The 12317-nt window shown below is 36.1% G+C and overlaps 1 protein-coding gene across 1 annotated transcript in view; it reads right to left on the reverse strand.

Moving 5' to 3' along the window:
- The window catches only part of LOC135076824 (suppressor of lurcher protein 1-like), a 110831-nt gene extending 99279 nt beyond the window's left edge, over positions 1-11552 (reverse strand). Inside the window, exons 1-2 of the mRNA XM_063971291.1 lie at positions 11430-11552; positions 1059-1089 (exon numbers count right to left, since the gene is read on the reverse strand). Coding sequence (XP_063827361.1) covers positions 1059-1079 — 21 coding nt within the window. The 5' untranslated portion in view covers positions 1080-1089; positions 11430-11552. The remainder of the gene's footprint in view (positions 1-1058; positions 1090-11429) is intronic.
- Positions 11553-12317: the final 765 nt, after the last annotated feature.

Here is a 12317-nt window from a genome sequence, read left to right on the forward strand (position 1 = left end):
CCTTTGGCATTACATAATGTCACGTGATTGATGACTGACGAATAAAGTGCAAGGTCCCATACAAAACCCATAAGAATTCCTATCATTTACGCACGAACAGTGAGCTGAAAGTTTTTTGTACCAGGGCCGTATTCTGATGCTATAGAACTCGAGTATGTTTAATACTCGAGTCCTATTCTACTAATTTCATGTAAGTATTACTTTTCGTCTTGAATGCGCTTTTTAAGTCTGATTAAGTTTATTTAGTTTCGTTGCATGTTTTATTACCACGGATGATAATAAAGATAGACTAGTATGTGTCATTACTACCCTCTTTTCAAGTACTATATTACAGGTTCATTCGACACTATTGAATAATTTACTTAATTAATGGACTATTCATGAACTGCTTAATCGAACTTGAATAAGTTAAAAGGTAGAAATCAATGATACCATTAAAATTCAAGTTAGTAGTATAAAAGTTTTTACAGAAATAAATCACAATTTAAATATAGCTTTAATTTCACCATCAGATATGTAATGATGTAATTGCAATTTATTTTAAGCACTATTCTAGAAACTTGAAATTATTTAGGCAAGGGCCCACACTAAACCTGGATTCCCCTGGCAGTTACGGCCCTGTGCCCCACCTGAATGAAATGTTTTGGAGTAATGTCAAAAACGCGCGGCAAAAATATGCATGTAATGGGCATATTTCCATGAGCGGTCATTTAAATTTTTCCCGCGAAAGTTGCCAACTTTCCCCCGACATGGGCAATGGCGTCGTATTTTAATAAATGATGGGATATTATGAATAAATTGCGTGACGAGTTCGTCAATGATTTACCTCGGAATGTGATGAAGTTGCGGGTTACTATTTTGTTAATTATGCGACTTTTATTGCCTTTTCACAAAGTAAAATTTTCTTATTTAGCGGTTTTTTCGCGGTAAGCAAATTTTAATACAAGTTTTTATAATGTAGCTATTACCAAGTTATTTATTTCTTATTTATTTTGAGAAGCGACTCTAATCGCTTAGAAATTTTAATATCTAAAAATCACTTCGTGAAAAGTACATACCTTCATAGTTTTGCAGGCCATTTGCTTAAATCTGAAACAAAATTAAGTTACAATTAGTATGACTTAGTACCCAGATAAAACGAATATCAAAAAGTACAGCACAACAACAAAATATTTTGTTTCCATATCGAATTTCTTGCATTTTCTTCACTTGTCAAACGAATCTCTACATCATAATAACAAGACGTTCGCTTGTTGAACAAGTGGAGAAAACACAAGTTTATTCTGCTCAAAAGCGGGAAGAAAAATTGAGTGTAAACACCTGTGCTCATGTGCAAGTGCTCTACTACGTAAGTATAAGGAAGTCGGGATAAAATAAAAGAATATCGTAAAATAATGTAGGTGCAAGTCCATTTTTGGTACAGAGCAAGATTTAAGCTATATGAAAAGTCTGGTTTAGAAATTTCGTTGAAGATAATAATCATTAATTGTGGGCAGTAGATATCTGTTGTTTCGATGGGGCACTAGTTCAACCACTGATGACCGCTGGTCTATATTTAGTGGACTCGTAACTCGTAATACTGACAATAATTATAATTATTATGCTTTATTAGTTGAAGTACTTGAGGGATTAACTAATTTATACAAAGCGTGTTTAGCTAAGCAACAAATATTTTTTAACAAAATAGAGCCTATTTCATTGAAAACTGTGTTATTGTCTTGATATGAGATTTTCGTTTGAATTTGATTTTTTACCGAATTCCTATCTTATTTTCAAATAGAAACTTTATTATTTCTTTAAAATTGTTCACTGAGCCTTCGTGTGTCATTGCATGTACTTGTACAGTCTCCTTTCTCGCACGAATCATAGAAACGGTAATTCCCAGAGCGAAGAAAATTGAAAAACGCTGATAAAAAAACGTCCATTCCTAAAATGTAGGGTAGGTTATTAAATTCAGGGGCAGAGTGGAGGCAATATCGGAAACTCATTAATAATGTTACAGCCCGCGTCTAATTTCATCGTGACTCGGGCATATTTTCTAAATGGATCAATTTTGCGGATATTATCTGTGAACGAAATAATTTCAGGTCTCTTTGTATGGTAATCTTTGCTTTCTTTTAGATATTATCCTCTTCAATGTGTTGTTTGATGGTGAAATACTTTATCTCATTGGCTATACCGTCTTGGGTAATATCTCTGCTTGACCATAGGTTGACTGGTGTAGAATGAAAACTGGAAACTTAGAACTCTACCTTTTATCCAATTAGTGCTATATTTCTCAATGCATAAGATAAATAAATATTATTTATTACACACCACACAAAACTAACAAATAAAAAAAATACAAGACAGCGACTTTTTTCATTATGAAACCAATCTCAAAAATACACAACTTTAAATTTTGCATTAAAGCACTAATTTTATTATTATATTTAAAAAAAATAAAAACTCCCACCCTGTACACGAGCACGACTGTAAGTGACGTCATCAAACCACGGATCACCGCACAGCGCGGTCAGTCAACAGCGACTGTGAAAGACTTGTCCTAAATTTCACACATAATACAGGGTGATTGATCAAACGAGCCTTTTCAGGAAGATTCGATGTAGGTGTAATTGTTTTTGATAGCTTTTTGAATAACAGAGTTTGGTTAATTGCTCTTCTGTTCTCTTTTGAATACCTCTCTTTTGTACTTCGAAAAAGTATGCTGCGACCATTTTTATGACACAAATTAATGCAAAAAATTAATATAACGTAGTTTCAGGTCTATCTGACACTGCATCTAACATAGCTTAAGTTAGAATAATATAGGTAATCTTTGATAATTCAGTGTAGTCTTTATAACGTCACTCGATTTAACTAGAAACACCTTAAAACACCTACGGCCGTCAGTTCTGCGTACTATGTGCCCTGCCCATTGCCACTTCAGCTTGCTAATCCGTCGGGCTATGTCAGCGACTTTAGTTCGTTTACGGATTTCATCATTCGATTCAAGCCGCTACCAATCGATCAACGTGGAAAGCATTGGGGGAGGCCTATGTTCAGCAGTGGACGTCCTATGGCTGAAATGATGATGATGATGACCTTAAAACCTCGAATCTGCCTGACTTCATTAGGTTTACCATGCTTTTATTCGCTATAGTGTATCTTTCCAATTAACGTTCAATCCCTAGAGTGTCGTTATAAGAGTTAACTGAGTTGATTTAAATCTTCGAATAAAGTTCGAAGTAACCCGTCTAGTTGCAATATTTCTTGGCTAACCGAAAATCCATTAGTACCTACAGCAATTCGTTCGTTTCAGCCGAAAGACGTCCACTGCTGGACAAAGGCCTCCCCCAAGGATTGCCACAAAGACCTACAGCAATTATTCATAATCAAAAACAAGCATTTTAAATCCCATCACCATCCCAGCTAAACTTGCACCAGAACAGGTGTTTTGGATGACAGTCATCAGTGCGCTGGGCATTCTAATCGCCTGATTATCGACTACTGCTTTTTATGACCGACGCGATGCCTGACTCAGGGAGACGAAAAAATTGTGAATTCAGGGGATATTATTAAAATGGGACCGTTATACGAGTAATGCCCTTTTTAGGTGTTAGCGTTTGCTTAATGGGATATTCTGTAATGTTACGCTATTTACATTGAATTTTGATAGGTTTTTTGCTTGGCTTGTTTTTAAATAACTGATGGAAATAGGACGCAGAAAGTTTTGTTATTCATGAATCGACTTAAATTACTTCATCATCATCATCATCATTTAGCCAAAGTACATCCACTGCTGAACATAGGCCTCCCCCAATGATTTCCATAATGAACGGTTGATAGCAGCCTGCATCCAGCGCCTTCCTGCTACCTTTGTGAGGTCCTCGGTCCACCTTGTTTGTGGACGTCCTACGCTGCGCTTGCCGTCAGTTCTGCGTACCTGGCCATTGCAACTTCAGCTTGCTACTACATCGGGCTGTGTCAGCGCCGTGAGTTCGTTAACGGTTACTGAGGTACAATAAAAGTAAGTTCAATGAAAGTAATTAACCAAGTTACAGCAGAAATGTTCATTTTACGTACGATTCTATAATAATATTGGTCCAACTATCAAAAACAGCTATAATTTCTAAGTATGCACTTTAGAGATTTCGACCTATATAACACTAAAAACAGTAACATTGTCAAAAGTCGGTCTAACCAAAGCGGATTGAACTTAAGACTTAGTTACTAAAGTAGCTATTTTTCCGTAGTTTCGCAAGTAGTAAAACGAAAGTTTGTTAGAAGCGTTGAAGTAGAGCATAATGCAACGCATTCTTCTTATAAGTTTTAGTTCGTATTAATGTTATAAGACTGTTGGAGTATATGTGTGGAAACCTGCTGTAAGGAATCTGCAATGACGTTTATTATTTAAACACTGTTGAAAGCATAAACACAAATTAAACTTGAAACTTGGGTCCACTTTTGAAACTATTTACACGCTAGACAGAGAAACCAATGTCTCTATAGTTCCTTGAACAAATCGTAGGATTAGAGGTCTAAGGTAAATCCCTCCTGAAACGATCAATATCAATAAAACTTTAAAATCTTAGACATTGAGAAAGGACTATACATACCTACGAGTACTTATCGGTGACGCAACGTTACAACAATTTCATTTCCATGAAATCTGATTCAACTCAGATCTTTCACTTTTGAAATACAAATCCAATTTATTTTAAAACGTCACAGAGGCAAAGGAAGTCACTTCTGATCTCGTGAGCACCGTGGACCGTGAACTCACGGGTGAGATGCTCGCCTATCTTTCTTGAGCTGGGTCTCGGCTATCGTATTGAAATTTGGCCTTTCACAAGCGGTAGCGGGAGAAAATTTAAATCGAATTATTTTATTTAGTTAGGCGCTGGACGCAGGCCGCTACCAACCGAGCGATTTGGAAATCATTGGGGGAGGCCTATGTTCAGGCAGTGGACGGACGTCCTGAGGCTGAAATGATGATGATGTTGATTTTATTTCACAAGCGGCAGTGGGCGAAAATTAACGCTTATGCATTTACCTAAAACTCGAAAAGTAAAACTAATTAAGATTACATAAAATTACGTGCAATAAGTGAAAAAGTTTTTGGACAGATAGTTTATCAAAATATTTTTTTAAGGGAACTTCCATCTAACCGTCTGTCCAACGTGGGGAATATAGGTTTTTCTTTCCTTAATTTTGTTCCTTAATTTGCCTCTAGTAAATTAGAAAGTCACGTTCCTGGAGTGGAGAGTAAAATTACGTGATCTAGGGAAGTCTACTCTAAAACCGTTGTTGTCCCGGAACCCTTTACCCACCCCTACTTGTCTTCGTCAAATGTCGACACACACCTTTAGCCACGCCACGGTCATCTAATCTATCTAAATATATAAAAGGAGAAACTGACTGACTTAGTGACATATCAACGCACAGCCTAAACGGCTAAACGTAGGCACTTGAAATTTGGAAGGGACGTAGCTTAGGTACCGTAGAGGTGCACTAAGAAAGGAATTCCCGAAATTCCCACGGGAACGGGAATTAGCGCTTAAGTTAGACGCTTGAAATTTGGCATGAAGGTACCTTAGTATATTAAAAGCTTAGTTACAACAGGATATTGCAAACTTTCCACGGGAACGGAAGTTAGCGGGAAAAAACATTTGTATGAAAATATCTAAACCGCGTAAGATAGATGAAGGGGGTAAAACGGTATCCACGCGTACGAAGTCGCGGGCGGCCGCTAGTTTATTATAATCTAATAACCCTCTTCCGCTACAGCGTATGTGTTGCCAGACCAGACGCGCGCTATTCGCAGATTTAAACGTATCACCATAACGGCCGGCGCAGTGCGGTCGGCTCTGAAAGCGCTGGCTTAGCTCGTCAAAGCGGCACGGACGCTAGTTAGCACTCACAGTTGGCAAAGTGAAATAGAAACGCTATCAATTCCTACTTGTATGGACGTTTTTGGTACACCGTTTAACACGCTTTTAAGTTTAGCAGAAACAGTTAAGTCAGAAAATCATTTAAAGTGCGTTCAATTTCTACTTATGAAGATATTCTTCGTTAGTGATTTTTTCTGTTTCAAAAACCGAGAGATCTCTATACCAAATTTCATCTATATCAGTTCAGCAATTTAGGCTTGAAAACGTAACAGATAGACCGACGATAAGTAACAGACATATAAGTAGAGTTTGTCTCTACCGCAGGAGCTCGACTCAAGATGTGGAAAGATTGGGAGTGATCTTAGCTATTCTCCTTTGTCAAAATGTTTGTGATGGACTTTGCACCCACTTGCAAGTCACTTTTTTTTTGTAAATCGTAACAAAAAAACTTAATTAATGAGCATCAAATTCTTAAATTTCTATTACATTTTACAAATTGCTTTGGCTGTATTTTTTCGTAATATTATATGCTTTTATATCGATGGTAACAAAGCGCACGTGTATCACGATACGTTTTTGCAAGCGTAATGAGGCATCATGCGTGACTTTTAGGAAAAATATTGTGTTACAACGATTATAATGATATTAACAACTCGAAGAATACAAAATGTTATTATAGGTGTTTCTTGGTGAAATCGAATCAGAAATGAGGATATTAAGATATTCAATATTTTACAGTTGGTTAACAATTTGGAGTGAAAATAGGAAAAAGAGCGAAGAAGTGTTGGCTATCACCGCAGAAGTATTCTTCGATGCTGCAAAGTAGTTATGTTTGAAAATTCTTCTAGTAAGCTATTATGACTAAAATAAAAAGATTAGAAGTTCGTTACTTCTAGATATAATATAATAGTAGTTTTAAAAAATATTAACCTAGCGACGACTTTTTTTTAATCCACAACGAAGAAGCTCTTGGACTTACATTACAATATGCGTCATTAGTTGTTGAATCAACAGCAACGTTTATAAAATAGTTATTTTAAGACCTCGCTATATCCACAAAATATAAAGCTATCTATAACAAAGGATTCGCATAAAAAAAAATCGCGATTGGCTCTAAAACCGATAGCACTCGTCAAAGCGATTCCACTATAGTTAGCACTCACATTCAAACAAAGTGAAATAGACGGAGTTTTATTGGAACCAAACCTAAAATATCCGAACGGAATTAGAAGTGATCGGACCTTTACTCACTCGGGCTTTGATAAGGGTAGAAAGGTATTTTTACTAGACACTATATTGGCTGGTTTGCATAATCTTTGTGGCAATTTGAGTCTTTCACAACGATATTTCAGTCTTCAGATAAGGAGATGTGATAAAAATACTGAATTTGTAAGGAGGTCCAAGTGTATCTGTCACTTTTGTTCAGACATTTTTTATTCCCTAACCCTAATATAATATACCCTAAAATTTCAGGAAATCAAAAGGAGCACGTTGTAATTTAGTAAAATAATTTCTACTAACTTTAAATAATTTTGGAGCTGATTTTGAAACTAAATGCATGTTCGGTTCGTCCATCTACAAGTTCGAGGAACGATGTAAATTCTGCATCACTGAATGAATTACCGTCGTACGTAGTCCGTTTCCATGAATTCGGAAAGACTTGTAATATATCGTCCATCCAGCTGCATTCCATTTCTGTCGGTATGTGGAAATACTAAGGGCTCTTTTCCACGGAGGTATCAAGTTTTTTGCAGGTTGTGTTTTTGCAGGATGCCTTTTAGTATTTTAGGCTAGGTTGCACCATCTTATTTTAACTTTGACAAACGTTAAAAGTCTGTCAAATTCCATACAAAAATCACTGGTTATCGTGGTTGTTAAAGTTAGGTGGTGCAACTCAGCCTAAGGGTTCTTTCCCACTGAAAACATCCCGTTTTCTGCGGGTTGTGTTTTTTAAGAGATCCTGTTTAGTAGTAGGTATGTTTTAATATAAACATTCACCCATTTGCAGCGTCCCGTAAAAACACCGTTCCCTTGGAATATGGAATTCGGTTTCGTCATTACTGGACCAGTAAAAAACATGATCCAGTTTAAATACAAGTATTGTTTAATAGAAGTGTTCCCACTAGCAGCTTCTTGCATACATTTTGTGCAAACAACAGTACCGCAAAAAACCGTACATTATACTGCCTGCAAAAAACAGGACACTGTAGTGTGATCACACAAATCCAGTAATACTGGATCCTGCAAATTGGATTACCGTGAAAAAGGGCTCTAAAACTGTATCTAAGTTACCTTGCTACAAATAAATTTTGCACTAAGGCCATTATTCAAGATTTGCATCCAGATATACGACACGGCTATTACGTACGCTGGTAAGCCAAAACTACCGTGTACCATGGTAGCAGAGATGCAAAATTAAACGAAATATACCTGTATACGAGAGTAGTGACAGCAAATGTTACAGAATGAGTATTGAACGATTTTTTCTGTCTAGCCCAAAGTTTAACTGGCCGAGAATGCCCGCCCAGATGGCATTAAGTTCGCCTTATGTACCAATTACTTATACGGCATTAAAGCTTAAAACTTGATATTTTTTGTAAATCAACAACATTTTAAGGGTAGAGAAAAACGACACAAACTAAGAATTACAATTTAAGAAAACCCTGATGGTTACTGACTAATATTCATAAGACTCTATCCCTTTCAATCCAAAGGTCCCTTTAAGTATGGATCAAACAAAAAAGATTGATCCTGCCATTCAAATGCAACATTTACCTAAGTTGATGAGAGCTACATAAAGGTGTAATAATAATAATAATAATAAAAATATTTATTTTCTTCACAATGGGCTTACAATTTGTTGTTGTTGAGACAATATTTGACAAGATATTAGGTACACACGACAGCACATAGGAAAGATACGATAGTTTGTCATTCTGTGATATATTATTTGCTAGTGTGCTAATCGGTGCTTTGGCCTGGCATATCATATACCCGTATTGTGAAGACTGGTGCCTGAAGTAGGTTCTGAAAGAGCCTGTATTACAGGTCACCAGGGACTCACACACGGCATAATTACATTTGTGGCCTGTAGTGGATACTACTTATATCATTGTTAAACAATTTCCAGAGTTAAGCTAAAGTGTATGTGTGTTTGTTGGGTGAGAGTGATGTGTTAGGTGTGTGTGTGTGTGTGTGTGTGTGTGTGTGTGTGTGTGTGTGTGTGTGTGTGTGTGTGTGCGTGTGTGTGTGTGTTGAGTGTGAGAGAGCGCCTTTATGGGAGAGCGTAAGAGGGAGACACCCACGTGACTAGGCTAAAGGACAGTAACAATAATGAGTCAAGAGAGGAGACCAATTTTCGTCCACAAGCAAATATAAATCCTACTAATATTATAAATGCGAAAGTTTGGATGTCCGGATGGATGTATGTTTGTTACTCTTTCACGCAAAAACCACTGAACGGATCCTGACGTATCTATTCAGAGTTACCGCTCTTAACCAGAATAACATATAGGCCACAATGTAAGACGATCCATGACAAAATAAATTTCACGCGGGCGACACCGCGGGCAAAAGCCAGTATAAATAAATAGAAATTATAAAAGCGAAATACTACCATTAAATTAATTATTACAAAATACGGGTATAAATATGGGAAGTATGTATTCCGATCGGTCAAATTAAAATTAAAATGATGTTGAATGACCACTGGATGCTAGATATTTGCAACAGTTAGTAACCCTTCAGTATCTTCGTATTCTAAGGTTTTTAAAAAAGCTGTGACTAATTGCTTGCAGTGGAATCTCAATAGTGGGTATATATTTAATTTGGTGTTGAGTTTATTATATAGGTATGGACCAAGGAAATGAAATAGATGAAGGGAGCGACTGGTGTGGCAGCGAAGGGGTGTGCAAACCTTTCCGATTCTACGCTTATCCTTCAGGGAATCAGGTTGGTATTGTAGAGTGGAGTGCATTTTTAGGACTGTTTGCAGGATGAAAGACTGTCGTACAGTCAGAACACCCCAGTCCTTATAGAAGTCTGCAGTAGAAGTTAGTTGGCCATATTCTGTCAAATACCTAGTGATAAGCTGAATTTCATGCGAGCAAAGCCGTGGACATGAGCTAGTCAATAATACATTCACAGATCTAATCAACCAATAAACTTGTCTATACGAATTACTGCGTCCAAATTGAGCAGATAGAGGTATCCTCATATACAAAACAGAACTTCAGAACAAAATCTCTCGTATTACAACTACATAAAATTCACTTTTATCTTGATGTTCTGGTGTCACAGTAATTTACTTGATTTGGTCTAGTCCGCAAATTAATTATTTACCCATTGAAGTAATATTACTCTCTTTACCGTACTTATCTTTTTTACCTTTATTTAACCCGCACCTTCTACATCTCTATATTTTGTGCTCATACTTACAAATGTTCTAAGCTTTGTGCTAACTAAGTCATGATATCAAAATTCAGGCCACGCCATTACACGCCTTAAAGCTTTACAATAGAGTTCAGACTGCAACAACAGCTAAAACCTGGGTGTAGTGTTATCAGTTGGTCTACCTTTTTCATTATTTATAACCCACTTTCGCTGCCTATTTTAATATTAACTACCTATTTTTGAGTAGAAACCTTTTTGAGTGTATTAAAAATTATGTAAAAATAATGAGGCGGGCTGTGTTGAGGGTAGTCATCTTTTATGTGACAGTAATTTGACAGTTATGTTATCTACTAGTAAGTATACTTACTGTGTCATGACTAAACACTATTTTGCGCTCGTTCATCTAGAATAACGAGCCTTTTGGAGATTTAGTATCCATAAATAAAAGTATGTCCGCAATTACCTTAAAAACCATGCGTTAAGTGTAAATTGAACCCTAAACATTTATAAGAGTCAAACCCGCTACAGTCATCATACAGACATTGTGTATAGAATTACAAATTTTAACAAATTGCTGATTTGAATTAATGTGATTAACTGAAAATGTATGAATAAATACTTAAAAGGACACGTTACATGTTAATTAGCTCTATTAATCTACACAAAATAAGAAAAAAGATTTTCTAATGTTTGCTTTTAAACTGTACCGTCATCATCAAGAAGTAGTAGCAGGCTGCTCAAATAAAAAAAAACGTAATAGTTCAATGACTATCAAAATCAAATAAAAAATATAATAAATGTTTTACCATGAACCGTTTACCCACATCAAAATCATGAAAAAGAAACAAAATCGACTACTGAAACTGAATTTTATTAATGTAAATGAGTTTGTGACCCTTTTCTCACATTTTTCCTCAGGCGAATTCCCTTCAAAATTCATTACAAGTATGCTTGAAATAAATGGCGTGAAAAAAGGAATAGATATTACTCGGAGCTTGCACCCACAAAATTTAATTTGACATTTTAATATTCATGAACTACTGAACCTGAATACGGAAATGTTTACTTTCACTCGCGTACATAATCCGAATGCCCGGTCTTTGCTTCTCAAACAAAAACTTTAAACTATTTCCAATGCAAAAAATACAACAATTTTATACTTACATGGGACTTAAAACTTAATTCAGCACAACACTAATAACAAACACCTACTAATAAATAAGTGATACGCTACGAAAGGTTCGTAGACTCGCTACGACGTTTCACAGTGCTACGGAGGCGTCCTACTACGAGCACAAGCGCGCGAGAACTGCCGGTTCCGCGCGAAACTCGCTCGAGATAATTTCGCATGAGACTGGATATATTATGAGGTGTGAATTCTTCATCTCCTGAGGTGTTATTCTAACATTTTCGCGGACCTTTCCGTAGTGAAAGTTATTTTAATAATTAACTAGAAGTTACTAAAGGTCACGCTTGTCGTCGCGTGATATTTAGCCGCGATTGGCTTCGTGCCACTTTTTATAAGATTAATAGCGGATTTACCTAATCCAATGAGTGTTCTTAATACGTTATTCTTACAGCTCATTATTTCAAGCAGCCAAATGTAAAAAAAAAAACTAATTTTGCTTACGTTAACTTTATAATTACGATTAGCTCTCTATTTCGTATTTGATGTGATTTTTAGAATCAATGTTATACGTTTTAAAAAAATTGGATCTATAAAATTACAGATATCATAATGATATTACTAGCATACTGAAAAACAATTTATTACTCGCTTACATCTTTTATGATAATTCATTTTAGAAAAAATACACAGCAACACCACGTAATATTCTCAGTTTTCACGGCAATATCTTTTTCTTACCATAAAATATGTATGTAAGTAAGAAGTTTAATCTTTTTAGGGTTGCTTAGCTTATTGCGTTATTATATTTATAAACTAGGCACGCGTGGCACAGGTGAGAACACACCTGACTATACATTTTCGTTGTAATATCACCCTTATTCCAACCACATAAGGTGCTATAGTGTGAAGCTTGACGTGCTCGT

Source organism: Ostrinia nubilalis, chromosome 12 (assembly GCF_963855985.1).
Source record: "Ostrinia nubilalis chromosome 12, ilOstNubi1.1, whole genome shotgun sequence".
Lineage (NCBI taxonomy): Eukaryota > Metazoa > Arthropoda > Insecta > Lepidoptera > Crambidae > Ostrinia > Ostrinia nubilalis.